General features: G+C 41.0%; 1 protein-coding gene across 8 annotated transcripts in view; it reads left to right on the top strand.

The window, feature by feature from the left end:
- Positions 1-18,427, top strand: part of CUX1 (cut like homeobox 1) — a 281,195-nt gene that overhangs the window by 161,262 nt on the left and 101,506 nt on the right. For all 8 annotated transcript variants that reach the window (XM_055715010.1, XM_055714990.1, XM_055714996.1 and 5 more), the window contains exon 9: positions 17,305-17,353. In XM_055715010.1, coding sequence (XP_055570985.1) covers positions 17,305-17,353 — 49 coding nt within the window. The remainder of the gene's footprint in view (positions 1-17,304; positions 17,354-18,427) is intronic.

Genomic DNA, 18,427 nt, shown 5'->3' on the forward strand with positions numbered 1-18,427 from the left:
TCGTGAGCAAATTGAATGAAAGCATTACTCAACAGAATTTCTGGCTTTGATAATAGAAAATACACTGTAAGTTTTAGCTAGCAGAGCTGCTGTTTTAGCTCAACAGCAGATCATCCACGAAGGAAATGAGGGCCAGAAGGCTACTGCTGTCTGTGACTTCTCCTTTCGTTCCCTGCTTGATAAATTGATGTCCACAGCCCCTGCCACCGAGCCTTAAGGACATTGTTCATTAACCCGTAGCAGTGGGAAGTGCCTACCCGGAGGCAGGAAGGAGTGACCTGGGCTGCTGTTTGTTTAGGAAGATAAGTGATGGTCTCCATGTGGGCATGTTTGGAGAAGGAAATGTTTCCATGTTCTCGCTCACTCCTGGACGCCGAGCTGTCCTGCCGGCGGGGCCCACCCTCTTGCACTCTGGTCTTTGCCATATCATGCACAGATTGAGGCAGAAAAGTCCTTTTATAACAAGCAACTTGAACCTGTAACTGGTGGCTACTCAGCTAAGTGTACATAAGCTTCTTTCAGTTGAGTAAAATAAACAAGAAATTAGTATTTGTTTACAAGACACAGGTGAATGGATTGATTTCTTTCATTAATTACATGGAGGAAATGCTGATAGTTTATTAAAAGAACTGTAGTCACAGTAAGAGGGTGGGGATTAAAGCTGCATTTTTGAATATTGCTGGCAAAAAATATGCACACAAAGTGGCACGTAGTAAATAATCAGCAGAGTTTTGTTAGTTATTCCAGTTTGTAGTCGCTTAAATTTATGAGCAGCTTTTCCTTGGCTTTACATATGGATGACTGCCTTAAAATACATTGTGACTTTTTGTGCACATTGAAAAAATTCACCCATCGTGTCTTATTCTTCCAAGAATTTTAAAGATACAACATTGTTGTTCTAATCATGCAGGTATCTGGAGCTCCCAAATTGTGCATTATTGGGCTTTCATCATCTGGCAAATCAAGGAGATGTTCTTGTTGCCAGTCACAAAGGGACAATAATAAACAGACTTCCTCAATGTCATTTGCTTCAGAGCTTACGTTATAAAACAGTTTATCCTTTTTTCCCCAGAGCTATCTACTTTTAAGGGCTTTGGTTTGTGCGTTGTTGCAAATACATTTGCTGCATGCATTAGTCATTTACAGTACTTAGATCCTGTAACTATTAAATTGTTAACATTTGGAGCCAGCTATAATTATCTTTTATTATTATTATTTTTAATGGTCATAGTGCTTTCTTTCCTCTCTAGCTTTTCTAAACATTTGAGGGATCTTTAAGGTATCTGTTACACTGAAGCAGCGGTCTTTCATTTCTGTTTATACTGTTTGTTTTCTTATCTTTCTAAAATACCGTGATTGCTAAGAATTTTTTGTCAGCGTGAAGTGGTTCTTTTTCTTCTTGAATGTCTAAAATGGGCATCCCAGGGAAAAAATAGACTGTAAAGGCATGGCCCTGCAAAATCACCATCTGCCAGGACTTTGCATCAGTATCTCGGAGAGCTGCTGTGGCTGGACATCCATGTTGCATGAAGCAGCTCTATAAACCTGACACAAATACCAGTTCATACAGTTGCTTCTTGGTTTTGATACTGAAAACAATACAAGAAATGGTAGGTAGCAGTATTAATCATGGCTATTCTACTAAACATGGTTTTCATGTATGTTCCAGTTAGGAACAGGGGGTTGATGCCTTACTTGAATTCTTCCATATCTGAAACCATAAAAGATAGAGAGATGCTTGACTTCAGCGTTCATTGCACTTTTTTCCCTAGTGTTTATTGTTTGGTGGGGAAGCTGGAGGGAAGGAAAGATGATCACGTTGATGGTCGTGGTGTTCACATCTGGGGGACTATCCATGGACAGACATTTCTTTGAGCTTCTAATTAAGATACTGTGGATCTCAGAACTGGTGAAAGGCTCTTGGCTACAGACAGTGTGGCTGGTCAAGCTGCAGTAGTATTAAGTGAGCTCTGTGTTGATGGTCTAGATCAGTGATTTTGTGTGTTCTGCAAATTCCTGCAATTCCACTGGTTATTGCTAAGAGATCACAGAAATAACTGTGAAAGGCAGCCAGTCATAAACTGTAAATGTGCTGTACTAATGTTTCATCCTTTGATGGAAAACTCCAGGTAGCCTGAAAGTTAGAAGCGTTAGAAATCACCGTTGTAGATCCCCTGGTGTATAATTTTTAGCTGGTACTTGATCCTCTTAACTCTGTTGAGTAACTGCCCATAGGAGAAAATGCCTTTCTTGTCTTTTCCCTATTCATTGCCTTCATACCGTCATAGTTGTTGCTGTAGTTTTATATATACAATATCTTGATGTTAGGTATGTCGGACCAGCTTAACTCATCAGAAAACCATTTCAGTACAGGGCTTGTAACTGATAATGGGTGTACTTTTGCCCTCTTCGCTGAAAGACTGGCCACTAAATATAGCAGAGTGAGCTATTGTTGATTATGTAACATCTCTATCTGTCTGTACTCTGATTAAATAATCTATTTTCTTGGCAAAGGAGTACAAGTTAATTTTCTGTTATTGATCAAAAACATATTTTAGCTGTGATACAGATGACTTATATTTGTCTTGCTGCCTGTTGGATTGATTTTTGTCACCACCCCATCATCAGTGATGCTGTGGCGCCGTGTTCGCGCAGAGTGGAGCCAGGCACTTAGCTGGCAGCGGTGCGACATGCCAGGCGTACGCTGGTTCTCACCAGGTCCATATTTAACAGTCTTTCTCTGTAATGTGTGGTAGATGAGCCTTGTTCCTTTTCTTAACACTTTTTGTTACTGTTTTTCGGTGACGGTATTGTCTGGTATTAGCTAAATGGTTTTTATTTAACATTCACACACACACACTCCTTTTTTTTTTTTTCCTAGCTAATTCCTGTTCCCTTGTATCTTCTACCTACATAGCATTGGTACTGTAGTAAGGTTAGGTGTACCGAATACCCTAAAATAAGCTACGTGGCCAGGGCTGGTGGAAGGCTTCATTATTGAGCATTTCTGGGAAAAAAATACAAGAAAAAAGAAGTCCCTGTATTAAATTCTTGAGCTGTACAACGTATTCATGCATCCTGCCCTTATAATCCCTCCCCTGCCGCACCTTTTTTGTGTATGAGGCAGCAGGGTGGTCTTATTTCTGTTATAACATCAAATAAACTTTTGTTACATGCTTCAGCCCGTGACTTGGGAAGATGATGCAGCTACAACAACCTGCAAGGGAAGGCAAGGCAGTGGGGGAAGGAGGCAGAGCTTTGCAGCTCGAGGGGCCAGCAAGTCTGGCCCCATCCTCTCTGTTTGTATAACACTTCAGGAGCAAAGTAAGGTTCCCTGAATTACTGGTTTACTACTTAATGCCATAAAAGGAGCTAAGCCTAGAGAAAATAGCAGAAGACTGGATAGGCTTTATTTGGAAAGTTTAAAACTGTTACACATACAGCGCAGGAACTGATGGTGCAAACTGTCCACTTGGGGGAAAAGAAGGGGAAATTCCCCGGCTCTGCCGCTGTGCAGGTGTACAAGTTCATGCTCCAGATAAGTACCCAACTGAGCCCAATAAATTGAGGACAGAAAAGCTGCATCTTTGCAAACAGGGTGTCTTCCCGGGGTGTCCAGTGTGTAGGTCTGCACCCCACCAGCATGTCCAGCTCAGCAGCTCACGGATCAGCTCAGCTCATCAGGTCTCACAGGTGAGGCCACAGAGCCAGGCAGAGGATGTAACACCTGGAGAAATGTGGGTGCTGCAGCAGGAGGGAGAGGGGAGCGAGGTGTAGGTGTGACACTTGGAATGGTTATAGGCTTACCTTTATAGCTCCCAAGGTCGGAGGACAACCAGGAAAGGCATTTGGTCATTGAGGGTCTTAAAGACTGTGAACTTGCCCACTAAGCAAATGATGGTTTTGTAGTTGGAAGACCCACTGGATAATAGAGTTAAAACTGCATTTTAAAAAAAGGCAAATCCAAAAGGTAGATCGGCATTACCTTACCTCCTTTTTCTGCTACAGCTGTTTGATACATTTAGGAAGGATGGTTTTCATCCACTGAAGAGGCTTCTGACATCAGCGTATCTTTTGGGTATAGCAGAAATGCTGAGGAGTTGTCGTCAGCACAGAAAACTATTATTTCCAGTTCGAACTCCCCGTCTGTAGAAATACTAAACCTGTTCTATTAACTGTTGAAACAGAATAATCAAATAGTTCCATACCAGAGCCTACAGTATTAGTCAAGCCTGAAGCTGTTTTACTTCAGCAGTATTTTAAAGGCTAAACAACTGTTGAAAAGGAAATAGAGAATTTGGAAAGTGTTTCTGCGAATAAAATTGGAAAAGGTTAAATTAGAAAATACTGCACTGTTGTCCTCCAAGGGCCTGCGATAGTACCTAGTGTTGTTGGGTTTTGCTACGAAGGATTATTTAAAGTAATTTTGCTGTCTTAATATATATATCTAGTTTAGATTCTGTGTAAACAGGCAATATGTCAGTCATATTAGTGAGCATCTCTCATAATCCGGCACAACTAGAGGCTTAAGTTAGAAAAGAATTGAACAGCTTTATATATTCAGCAAAGATGTAAAAATAAAATATGCTGCATACTCTGCGTGGCGCAGGCAACTTCAGTGAAGCTGCGCTGATTCACACCAGCACAGCATCTAATTGGTGCCAACTCCATCCAGCTCCTCGACCAAGAAAAAGTCCTGGGGGCAACAGGAGAGTGAGTCTGCTTTTTAGGATGCCCCACTGGAGTGAGAGCAAAACTGGAGGAGGGAAGGGAAAGAGAGGAAGGCAACTCTTTCATCTGAAGTCCGGGAGATCGTTCTGTGTCTCGGGCATTGGTCTCCACTAAGTAATAATGAACTGGTGCATGTTGTGCAGAGCTAGGCAATACCTGCCTTTTCTGCTTCCTCCAGTTTGTTTTTTCCTATTCTGTGGTCTCCCTTTCCCTCCTTTTGTTTCTTTCTGCCTGTTTTTTTCTGCAGCTTTGTCACTCAGGTCAGCAAGATTAGTGCTATTGATAGCTATGAACTGAAACTGTAAAATGGTGACATGATTGCAGTTTGACAGAGTAGTGTTTCCGTTCAGAGCAAAGCTGGAACAAATTGGGGAAAAAAGAAAACCTTATTGGTAATTGGATACATTATTATAAAGACAGCAATCATCCTGGCTATTAACCTTCGGCACAGCTCATGGGGAAGGTAAAACATACTCAAAATGTACAGTAAACATGTCTCCCATCATGCTTTTTGTTATTTTCAGTCCATTTATTGGATAGGAGGACATAAGTTGCTTTTATCAGAGACCATGCAATGCTGTTTTCTTCAATAGCCGGAAGGAAATACTCGCTTGAGTAGCTAGCAGAGAATAGGCACATCACCTACATTCACTTCTAAAGCCAAAAGCATCTAAAGCATTCCCCCAGTACATCTCCCACTCGAACACTGTGTTACTGCAGAATCAACAGTTAGCTTTTCTTTTGCACAGTGCGCATCCTTAACACAGATAAAGGCAAACGGTAAACATAAGTTGCGTTGTTACCCAGATTCTGTCACTAACTAATGCCTTGTTGCTGTCCGTTGTAAACTACTGACCAGATGCTACAGGTGCATTTATCAGTGTAGGGAAGTAGGATGTTCTCACACTTGGGTGCCTGTTAGTAAATATGCTTGGAGGGATATGTAAGCAGCTTGCTAAGAAATAGTTAATTGGAGATCATTGGCCTAGTGGGTGTATTTATCTTGTTTCATACCAGTAAATCCTTCAAAAAGCCATGTAGGCTGTTGCCTTATACTCCGTAGTACCAGTTACGAAAATCAGGCTGGGTAGAGGGGACAGGTAATTTAGAGAACTTGAGCTTTTCAGCTAAGATTGAAACAGGTATGAATTTCTCTTCTTTGGTCTGTTATATTTACCCTAATACATGTTCAGGGCACTGGAAAATTACTGTTCTCCACGAGGTAGGAGCTGATGGTCTGTCATTGCTGTGGTGGTAAACAGTAATTTTCCCTTGATGCATGCCTGTGGAGTGACACCTGTACATAAAATTGCTTACTGTACTATTTTATTTTCAAGCTGACTCAAATCTGTTTCACTGAATAGACTGAGGTAAGTCAGAGAAAAGCATTTTACAGGTACTTACAGTGATGGAAACAGCTACAGAATAAGTAAGGGGTGAAATTAATAGATCCTTTGATTTTTCAAATTACTAAGCTCCTCAGCTGTTTCTGTATTTAAGGAGAAGAGGTGGCTGAGTGTTTCTGGAAAGAAACTCCTAAGAATCAGTCTGGAATATGTATGTTGCTATAGTAAAAATTGCGAGCAGTGTCCAATTTTTGAGGCTATTTTTGTTTTAAAGAAAACAAAACATACAGAAATACGTGATTTTAGCATTGATGTAGAAAATGAGGGAAGAGGTTCATTTCAGGGTTGTAACTACTCAAAACCTAACGTAATTCTTTGTGTGACACAGCAATTCTAAAAAAACCAAACCAAACAAAACAAAACAAAAAAAACCCACCCAAAAATCCCAGAAGAAAACCCCATGACCCTGCCAAGATACTTGTACCAGTTTTACACATTGTAACTCCATTGACATTATTGAGTAAGTTTAAAACACTTGTGTGTATATTTAGAGGATCTTTAATCAAAGCACAAGCTCTTCCTGCTGATTTTCACAGTTTAAAGTATTGCCGTTCCGATAAAAAAGAATGACACCTAAGATGCCTGCAATTAAGGTTTCTAATTTCGGATAAATTATCTATTTTAACTCCATCAGTAAAAATAAGTAAATTGTTGCAGGTGCTGTATTTCCAAAATGCCAGACTATCTATTATTATTATTTATTTGGAGAAACAATTATAAAATGGCCTATGCATGTTGTAGAGCAGCAAAGTTAATCTGTGAAGACTTGATCTTTAAGGAAGTTCTTATTTTATTCTTTGATACACATTTTTTTTGTCAGGTAAAATAAAAATGGCAGGTTGTGCTGGTGGAGTGGGAGCAGAAGAGCCTGCCCTGTGTCCGTGCACACGTGGGGAGCGGTGGTGCTGCCTGACCAGAGCTTTTATCCCGGCTTCCCAAGGCGATGCAGCTTCCCTGACCTTGGGGTCTGTTTCACTGCTAGCCTGCTTGGTGATCACTTTGCAGTTCCCCTCCTAAATTAACTTGGAAGCTGGCGATTGACTTCAACGGTAATTAAAGAGCATTAGAAGTCCCCAGCATGGGGAGCTCTGGTGCATCTGTAGGTATTGGGAATGGGTAGGAAAGACAGATGATCCCGTTTGAGTGGAGGGCTGCAGGTTGGGAGAGCAGGAGTTGCCTTTTCACTTGCCGGCTGCTCAGCCATGTATGTGTAGCTGGAAAGCATCCCTCATCTGTATTTTTTTGCGGGCTGGGAGGCGAGGAGATGACATTTAGGGGATGAGGGAGTGACCTAGAAATATTGCAGGAGGAAGTAGCAATGGGAGGCAGCTACAAAGGACAGATGGGACAGCTGATATTATTACAACAGATACTGTCTAAACAACGTTACAGGAACAAGCAACAGGAAAAGGTGCTTTATTTGTATTTGGGCTTATGGGAGAGCGTGTTATTTTATCCACTGACTCACCTCCATGTAGAGCATCACAGGAAGCAGCTTTCAGGGTAGCGGGTAAAACTGCGGTCCTACCAGATCAGGTCCTGTAATAGTGCTCACTTGTTGCTTTACAGTGAGGATTTTGCTCACGGTGGGAATCCTGTGGACTCCACGTCATGAAAATGAGTAAGAATGTGCCTGACTCCACCACTTTGGAGGCTGTTGCTTGTTTTCTTTTTGGAATAAGCCAATATCGACGCAAGTCTATTCAGTTTTGCACAAATGATAGCCGCTCTGTTTAGTGTTGTATCAAATTAACTGATGTCTAAAGCTCTGTGAGTAGACTGCAGAAATGGTCAACTCCTGGGACAGGAATAAACACCCAGACAGCAGGGCATGGACCCAGAGCTTTAAAATTCCCACCTGCTCTGCAAGGACATGTTCCAAAAGTCAGTGAAGCTCATGGCAGGCGAGAAAGTGTTACGGCTGACAAATTTGGGAGTAAATTGAACTAAGCCACCATTAATAAAACTATCATTTCCCAAAATGACTTGCAAAGGATGCTTTAGATTAGGGTTACTCACAGTGTGGACCACAAACCCATAGAATAAGTGAACAGAGAGGGGTCCTCTGCACTGTCTGGTATGAGATGCGCATTCCTCCTGCTTATGATGGGATCGAAAAGAAATGAGGGCATGGAAAACCTAGGAAACAGTGAGAAACTTGCTTTGTAGATGAGGAGAGCAGCTTTCAGTTTGAAAGACCTCCAAAGCTCATGTTTGGATCCTTGGGAAAGAACCATTTCATCATCAAATCTAACTACAGCATGTACCCAGAAGATCCAAAATGAGTACAATTACAGGGAACATAAAGTTTAATAATGATTCTGCCTTAATGTGATTAATAAGACTGCTGATTTCCCACGTCTTATCAGCCAACTCTAACACTGCTTTGTATATTTGTTATCTCCATTATGCGCCGTAGTATGGGTAGATAAATGGAAATACCATGGAGGCGAGAGGAAACAAAACAAAAATAATCAAACATGTTTATCACTAGAGCATTAAAATGGCTGCTGTGGCAGACACCAGATGAATTATGCAATACATAACTTAATTCTCTGGGCCACAGATGTTTCATTTTTCCTGCAAGAAGATGATTGAACCTTGAATGACAGTTTCAGGCAGTCTTTGATTGCTCTGTGGGTCACATGCTTGATATGACCTGCATTTGAGTTGCTTTCTACATGCTGTTGCTTTATAAAACATGTAAAATTGACATCATGTTGGCTGCTCAAGGCCAAGTCAGGAGTAATTCCATGCTTTTGATATGCTTTGTGTGCAAGTGAGGGAGAGGGAAGGGTGTCTGTGTTTAAATTCTGGTACGTGATTGAATCAACTGAAGTCGGGAGAGAGGAATTGCAGCAGGCTCTTTCAATTTGTAACAGGAGGCACTAGGAAACAGAGAGTTCACTGCATCTGTGTCATCTTGCATTGTTAGAAAATCCTCAGAGGTGTAGTATTGGATTAGGCAGTGACTCCTGCTGCCCAGAGCATAGCGTGGTGCAGGTTGGCAGTGGCCGGGAAGGCAGCTGGAAATGTTTGTTTGTCTAAATCAGCTCCTCTGAGCATGTATATTCAGCATAACCTGAACCTGGAGATTGTGTTCCTCCCCCTGAGGACTTGATCCTGCAAATCTGGTGGGTTTGTACTGATACCGGTGCGGTGTCTCAGTCTCAGGGCATAAATGCAGATGGGAGTCAGGCATAAATACATGAAAAATTAAACGTCAGAAAGTTCTTTCTCCTTTTCTCCATAGTCTCTAAAGGCAGGTCAAAATAATGACAGAACTGAATTGCAGGGACTCCTCTCTTCGCCTGCCAGTACTAGAACCTGCAGGAGCAGGAGCCCACAGCTTGTGAGGTTGCAGACTTCTCCCCAGCTCCCTCAGAAGTTAGTGGAAACTGATTTTTCGGTCCATGGAAACAAGGTTAATTGTTTCTGCAAATTTCTGCTGTAAAAACTATCTCATGTTTCAACAGCCTTTGAACTTCTCTGCGGCCCAAAGGGTTGTCACCAGTGGTCTGAAGTAGGAGGAAACCCAGAATGATCCAAATCAGGGCACTTCTAATTACTGATTTTGACACTCGTCATAAGGTTTTGCAGGGTAAAGCAAAAATACATTGTGAAGGAGGAGACGTTTGCTCATGAGACTAGGAGAAAAAGGGTTTATTGCATTTCTTTTTCCTCCTGTAACGAGCAGCGTGTGGCTGGACACATAGTTCACAAGCGACCTGTTCCTGTGGAGAGCAGAACAGTGCAAGTTAGGCGAGAGCGTTTGGATGGAGGATTGAGCAGTATGGGGAGCTAAGGTTCATATTGGCCGTGGTACAATACATGTCAATATGCGCCACGTAAGGAAATAGTATTGTTACCAAATAAAAAAGTTGTACCATCTAGTCACGTGTCGGGCTACTTTTTAATATAATCAATACGCCTCATCTTCATTCCAGCTGCATATGTTAAGCATTCTTCTTTGGTTTGCAAAGTGTGCCAAGGTCATGTGTGTGTAACACTATGGGAATTACAGCTCTGGGGTTCTCTGAGTTGATGTTGCCTGTTATATATAATTCTTATTTTTTCTCTTTATATTTTATTGAGCATATCAATTAGTGTCACTCATATAAATTTCTCTCTGTAGAAATGATTAAGAAAACACTGCTGATCTTCAGAAACTCTGCTCCCTAGTGTATCACTGGAATAAAGCTGATTTCTATTGTGTTTAACGCTTTCTAATTGCAAACATGATTTTCTTATCCTTGAAATTCTGACTTCAGTCATGAAAGAGAAAACAAGAGTGCTGTGCATGTTTTCTTGGAAAGCAGTGTTTCTACAGACTGAAAAATGTTTTGTTCTATAGAGTCTTTTCCTTCTAATGATCAAGATGATTCTTGTCTTGTGTTGTCCAGGTATTGCTCAATATCCTGGGCTTTACAAGCAGTTTCTTTAACCTTTTTCAATATTTGATGATCACTTGACATCTTCCAAGCACCAGAACCTAGTTTATTTGAAGATCATACCTGCAGCTGCTGCGACTGCTTGATCCTGGTACTTACAATACTAACCTGATGTGCTTAATGAGAAATCTTTGCACAAGATTTATTTTTTCAGCTTGAATCTGTGTGCAGTGCACTGCCTGGGTACAAGGCGAGCAATGGGAGCAAAATTAATTCTAATAAAACAAAAAAAAAACCCTGAAGTAGTTAGCATTGAGTCTTTCTCTCCTTTTTTGCTAGGGGAGGAACTTGATTTAGTATAGGGTAACTGCAGAGAGGGGTCTGGACAATGTACACTGGACATTTACCCATTCCTCAGATTAATCCAGATGACGTATAGTGTAATCGCTGGAGCACCTGAAACCAGCATTTCTTTGATCTCTCAATTTAAAGCCTTCACTGTTTCACTGCTTAGCAGAGAGAGGATTTTTTCTTCAATTGAGTTCCTAGGAAAGGAAACACCCAATTCATTACTAAAGTTGGTGGATTTATGAATCCCTGAACAGAGAAATTCTTTTACAAGAGGGCTGGATTTATTATGACATTGGAAAAAGGATTATCTGATCTGAAGATCCTTAGAGGGTTGCTGTGAAAGAAAAATATTAACCTATAGCTCTTGCAATTTGAAAAGTAGATTTGAGAACTTAGTCGTAAAAAGTGTGTGAGTTCTTGCCCTTTGACATGCTATACTGGTTATGCTGAAATAACATTTTTTTCCCTTCCCTTGTACAACCCTTGTACCTATGACTTTTCGAGGTTGTGTGAGCAATAAACATGGATTTATCTAATGTGGATGTTTGTTGGATTAGAATCATTATGAATTCTAAGAATGCCTTAAGTATGTGTACAGCGATACTCATAAGGTGCAAGAAAAATTAGTGGGGTTTTTTTATTACTTTCTATCGGAAACTTTCTAAGAGCTTCAGAAAAGTGTCTGGCCCCATCCCTGGCAGTTTCCAGGCTGGATGGGGCTGGGAGCAGACTGGGCTGGTGGAAGGTATCCTTGCCCGTGGCAGGGGTTGGAACTAGGTGAGCTTTAACATCCCTTCTGTCATTCTGTGATTCTTTCCTAAAAATTAAGCAAGCCAGCACCAAGGGCACCTTGGCGTGGTCACTGTGGTGCATGGATTAGATGAGGGCATCTACCAGCAGAGCTTAGAAAGAATCATGTTTTTGGGTAGGAAACTTGTCATCCTTTTTTTTTGCTTAAAGAAAAAATAAAACTGAATATTCAAATGCTGGAATGCTCTTGTGCCCTGAGTGAATGCCGTGATCATTGGGCTGCAGGCAATTTTGACGTTGTTTAGTGATCCGAAATTACTTCCTAGACCCAGAAACCTTCCCTGATAAAAATTCTACTGAAATTTGAAAAAAGTCAATACACCACACTTTTTTTTTTCGCTCCCACACACATACCCTCTTTTTCTTTTTAACACTCTGCCCCTTCTTCTTTTCTTCTTCTCTCAAATGTCCCAAATTAACTCTTCACATTTTGTCTTGTGCTGGCGAAGTACTAGGTTATCCTGCCTCTAATTTTAAGAGGCCAAGATGTTTACCTAATTTGGCCAAAATCAGCTCTGTGATGATCATAGATCTGTGTTACAAGTAGGATTTTTCTTTTTTCCTTAATTAAACATAAATGCACATTAGTTGATAATGTATGCTTTTAGTTCAAAATTGCTTGCATAAATGTTTTAGTAATTAGAACATTTTAACAAGCCCCAGTGGCTCCATACACCGTTTGCTCCGACCAGTAAACTTATACATGTTTTTAAAGAAAACAAATGTGTGGGAAAAAATGTTGTTTGTTTTTTGCCAAACCAAAATATTAATCTGCCCTGCTAGTGAAGTTTCTTGGCCATGCCACTGACTGCAATTTCAAAAGTGTCATCTGTATTTTTCAGTTCTTCCATGTATAAAGAATCCAACAGCAGTTTCCTTCAAGGTTCAGTAAGTTTGAATGTTTAGGGGGCTGTAGCCACAAGATTTGGCAAACCATTCACTTGTCATGTTAATAAAAAAGGAATTGTTTCTGCCTCTTTAAGCTAGTATCTAAACGAAGGAGTTGGATCAACTGGATTTTAATCATAAAGTCCAGATTCTTCTTGCTTGCAAGTGAATAGCTTCATGGTGTTTATGGTTTTCATCTGATTTAATTTTATTTAGAAAAGGAACTGAGCTTCTTCCATGTTACCAATTCTTGAATTTGCTTGCTTGTTATGCTGTTCAAACCTAATCGGTTATCTTGATCTTAAAAAGAAAATTGAGCCTTTCTGTGGTTTTTATTTCCCATAAGCTATTGAATTGAAAAGTGGGGAGGTTTTGGTGTTGTGGTTTGTTTTTTTTTTACACTCGTTAAGTTTTTTTGGGGGGTTGTTTTTTTTTTTTTAATAGATGGCGTGTTAGCTTTGAGGGCTCTTTCATGACTGGTAAAAGCTTATACCTTGTAAAATCTATAGCTTTTAATGCGTTTTGTTTTTCACTTCAAACGCAATAGCTAGAGAAGGAATTAAAGAATATTTCATGGTCATGGCATTTCAACACTGCAGATTCTTTTTACTTGGTGATGCTTGTTCTGTAGCTCCAAATGCTTGGGCTTAAAATTTGATTTCCTAAATTCCTTAGCCTGAAAGCGCTGAAACTTAGAACAAGCTATCTGTAATACAGACTGAAGAACTGTCTTGCTTGCATGATTACTTTTCCTCTAACGCAGAGATTATAAGGAAATGGATCAGATAACTGCTTATGCTATCTGTGGAATGGAAAACACAGGGTAGATAATACTTGTTCCTGAAAACAGCTTTTATACACTCTTTTTCTCATGAACTGTTTTCATGTTAAGAAAGTATCACCCTTGGTAAACCTTGAATATTGTTGGGTTGTAATGTAGAAAACTGCTGTAAACCACTGTAAATATCAGTGTATTTTACCAAAAGCTCTTCTTCTTACTAATTGCCCTCATCCTCTGTGTCTACCTGAAGACACACAGAACTTTGGGCTTTTTCTCCTTGCCTTCAGCTCTTGGGGTGATGGGGGAATCCAGGCACTCACAAGAGGCCAAGTTGTGTGTGGCTTCAGGAATGAAGAAAATTGAAAGCAAAATCATCAGGTCTGTGTCTCTTATGTAAGTGAGTTTAGTTCACATGGGATGACTTCAGTCAGAAATTTAGGGGTCAGTATAACCACAGATTTGCTAAACTTGGCCATGGTTCCCTTCAAGGTTCCCACCAGATTCTCAATGAAAACCTGCAGGACAAGATGCCAGCAGCCTTGAGCTGGATGGTATTTTGCCCATCAAGTAGTTCCACTGAAATAAAAAGGAATATTGAAATAGGAAGGGCTGAAAATGAGCAAATGTGGCAGATGGTGAATACATCAAAAATGACCTGTGTGGGACTAACTCGGTAAGCCAAAGTAGAGTTTCCTCGTACCTTGCAGGTTTGAATTCGACATGGTGCTTTGTAAACAATAAATCAATGCAGGTTGTTTCTATGAGTGAATAAAAGGTGAGAGAACTGTAATTTATTTTATAATAAATACTTCTGCTGAGCAAACAGTGAATGTAGCTATTAGAGACTTTCTCAAATAAGTGATTTTAGACTGCTGAGTGCCAGCTACTGATGTGGTAGTTGAGCTTTTAAAATGAAAGGACTGAATTCCTTTTGAAGATTCTTCTGAATGCTGTTGACATTGGGCTAGGAAAGAATATACAGTAAATTAATTCATTACTTTACTTAAAGATAACATTTATGGTTGCAGCATTAACCTCCATTGGCGTGCAGACTGCTAGGCTGGAGATGTTTTGCTTGAATTTTTTTGGAGATGTTGCATCCTTTTATTAGGTGTGTGGAGACAGATTGTGTGCGGAGAAGCTAGGTAAAAAAATGTATGAGGGAAAGGGGAGTTCAGGATCAGTCAGCTGGTGTGTCTGGATACAAGGACAAAGGGACAATTTTGCCCTTGGCTACAGTTTGACACTTCTACTGGATTCAGTCAGAATTATCTGTGTGCGCTGAAGGGCAGAAATGTCATTTTTATGGCGTTCTATATCCTCGGTTGCTTTTTTTTTTGTAATTGGCTGCGTATACCACTCCTGTAATAGAGCTCTTAAATCCTGACCCCACTGAAATGGCATACAAATACTGGTATTAATACTTCTGTCCATTTTAAATACAGGATTGTCCTGAGTCCTTCCACCGCGTTTTTCAGGCAGTGTCCCGTGTTTCAGCCCGTTTTACTGGCAGCCACGCGCCTTTCTGCTGGCCTGGGATGCTCTTCTGCTTTACTGCTCTTTGGTCCCACCTCCTCTTGGCCCTTTGGCTTCAGACATCCCTCTGTTCCTTCTCTCGCTCTGCTGTCTTCATCTGTTTCTCTACCCTTGGCTCCTTCGCTTGCCTCCGTGACCTTTAAAGGTGGCTGAGGGTCCTCTGATGAGTCCAGCCCCCCTTGCCGCTCATCTCTTCTGCATCAGAGTCCCCTCAAAAAGAACCAACGTTCCCTTGGCATAGTAGGGCGCTCTTCCTCTCCCTGTCCGAGGGTTTTGTGCTTCCAAGTTCTTGGCAGGTTCTGCAGTTTTTCAGACCTTTGGATGATACCTGGCACCCCCTGTTTGGGAGAAAAGGCAGTAATTTAATTGTTCTCCAAACCCTACGGAGAAGCGAGTGGAAACTGGGTTCACTTCTGCTGTAGCTGGCGTGTTGGGACGGGACATTCCCAGCTCTGATCTGGGAGGCATGTGACATAATCCAGACATCATTTACTGGCTCCATATAACCTGAGGCATTCACACATAAATTCAGCCTGAATGCATAAGCTTATTTAAAGAGGATCCTTAAACTATCCTAGCTAAAAATATTTGTAAAATGCTGGGAAACGGGGGGGCGGGGAGGGGGAGGGGTGCGTTAGGATGCTCCCTTCCCTCTTATCTCTGTTACAGCTACTTAATGTGGCCGCTTGCATGGCCTTAGAGACATCTTTTCTATGTGAAATACTGTAATTTCCCTAAGTGGGTTAACAAGGATTTGGGGGATGGAGTCTAAAACTGAAGATGTTTCACAACTACCAAGGCTAAAGAGATGGAAAGTGGTGGTGTAGGTTTATGGTAACCTGACCGGGTTAGTCTTCTGGCACTCCCTGCACACTTGGAATCCTTATTTGCCCAAGGAGTGATTGTTCAATTCAGTAACTAATGTCTATTATTTATTATTAATTCAAAACATCATGCACATGATTTCTTTCCAATGTAAGAGCACATTAGCTTCTCCTGCACAAGAAAACACATGTTAATCTGTTTTCCATTATTGTCCAAAAGATTTTTTCAAAAGGCAGTTCATGTTGCCCTGACAACATTAAAGGCTGTAATTAAAAATAATTTTCCATTAATTCATATACATACACATTTACTTATTATGATCTTTTACTGCATTTCCCTAAGTGTGCACCCCGAAACCTAAAATGCTGTTGAAGGGTAAGTCAATATTCAATATAATGATCTCGTGTTGAGAGTGCCGCTACCCTGATGTACTTCAATTAACCGTCTTTCCCAGCAAACACCTGCATAGAAAAATGTATCTTCTGTGGGATCAGCAGAAAAACAAACCCTGACTTTTCTGCCTTGGCAAAGGAAGGGAATTCCAGAATTTCACAGTTTTTACTGATAATGATCTGCTACAGATTAAAAACAAAAAACAGACATTATGGTGTTGGCAGATTGCAAAAGGACTTGCTGCTGTTCATAGGAGATGAGGATAGTGTTTATTGCTTCCATATGGTCCGGAGATACAAGACAGGCAAAATGTCTGGGGAGAAGTAGTATGTCTTACTGTATTGATGCAGAACATGCTTTTACATCCATAGGCCCTTTTCCTGGTACCTTTCACAGGTGAGAGCATGAGTGTGACTGTTTGCCCATGATTCAGCGTGGCGATAAAAATAGATTGCGTCAGGATTGGATCCATTTATGTGAGCGAAGCCTTAGAAATGCTGGGCTCTTTAAAGGGTCAGGGCTGGTAACTGCCATCTAACACACGTGTGTGAAGGATCTATTTTTCCTTGACTGTTTGTATGTTTTTAACCCTCTGACTTTCCTATTCAGCTTTGTAAGGTGCGTTAGGAGACTGAGTCTGAATTGAAGTGTTTCATAAATGTGTGTCAAAAAAACCTCTTTTCCGCATAATGTAAAATTAAATTTCTTGGTCTTTTTGAGCTCATGTTTTATTATTTTTAGCCAAATTTAGAACCAAACTTCTAGGCACAGGGAAGAGTAAACAGGCTACTTTTCTTTACGTGTATACAAGTAGTTGACTGAAGAACTGTAGTCTTTGACTTCTCCATAATTAACACTTGTGAAGCACCTTTACGTGTAAGAAAGATGACACTGCCCTTCTGCAGAAGGTTGGGGGGTAAGATCTGATGAATGTGCTCAGATACCGATACACTTATTTCATTGCAAAAAGGAAACAGGCAAAGGAATTGGAGATTTGCAAACCAGTCCACCGAGCTGAAACCTAAAAGGATTTACCAGTCAGAAGATTAGCTGATTGGTCTTACTGTGTCCTTTTAAAAAAATATTGAAAATTGGTATTGTTTGTGTGAGTGTTGCAATTGTGCTGTGCATGAACTCATATAGCAGGCATTCTTCATGTGATAACAGGACTTCTGCTCTCTTGTTCTCCCAGGGCTGATGAAATCGAGATGATCATGACAGACCTTGAAAGAGCAAATCAGGTAGGATTTTAAATGAGTCCCCCATAAAATTCTAAGTGTGACTTTTGATTATTTTTTTTTCCTTCTCTTTTGGATTTCATGACAGTTCTTTTATATGCACTTAGCAGTCATAACTGTGTAGAGCAAGAAAATATGCAAATTTAGAGAAAAATACAGCTCTTCAGGGATGCTCTGTAAGGATTGTATGCACAGTAGAGTAGTACTTGCCATATATTTACCTTCCAATAATTTAAATTTAACTTTCCCACTATAGTTATTTGTGGGTTTATGTTTCTAAATCCATCACGTTGGCCCCTACTCGGGCATGCAGGTAATTGGTTTACCCAAATTGAAGGATCTCTGCCCTGCAGCAGTGGCAGGACTGCCAGCAGCCTGACCTTCTGCTGCAGCTCCAGCTTTTGTGGGCTTCTCTGCACATTTCTTTTTCTTTCCTTTTCTGATGTGTTTTATTGGCGTATTAATTTTTAGCAAGGGTTAGATCAGACTGTGCCATGCAGGAGAACAAAGACATTGTGATTTGTTCCTGCAGATGCTAATTTGGTAGGCTGTGAAATGTCTCCGGCGTTCCCTCACAGTGCACGCACTCCTGAGAAAGTGCCACAATCAGATGGAACTTTTTAAAACCAAAAGTTTTTTAAAAAAACAAACCCAACACCCCCAAGCAAAGTGCCTTTCTGGCCCAGTCTGTACTATGAGTGACTGTTTGAGATGGTGGAGGTGGGTATGGACGTGCAGGATTCACAGGTGATGTATGCAACGAGCGATGGCTTCACAGAGGGGAAACCTCAACCAGGCGTTTGCTTATCAGTGAGCTTCGTTAATCCCTCTGTCAGGTAAGATCAGAGATTACAGATCTTAAGTCTCTCCGGTTATGGTTTTATAATCCTGTTGAAGCTTACCTAAGCACAGCTGGCTTCCAGGAGGAGGAGCTGCACCTCCTTCCCCCCCACGCAACCCTGCCGCACGCCTCGTGCCGTCAGTCGTGGTGGTGGAGCTGCACCATGAGCCAGACCAGGGCACTCATCCTGATTCCACCTAACCCCCCTCCAGCTGCCGCTCTGTTTCTTCCTTTTC

This window comes from Falco cherrug, chromosome 1 (genome assembly GCF_023634085.1).
Source record: "Falco cherrug isolate bFalChe1 chromosome 1, bFalChe1.pri, whole genome shotgun sequence".
NCBI classification, from domain to species: domain Eukaryota; kingdom Metazoa; phylum Chordata; class Aves; order Falconiformes; family Falconidae; genus Falco; species Falco cherrug.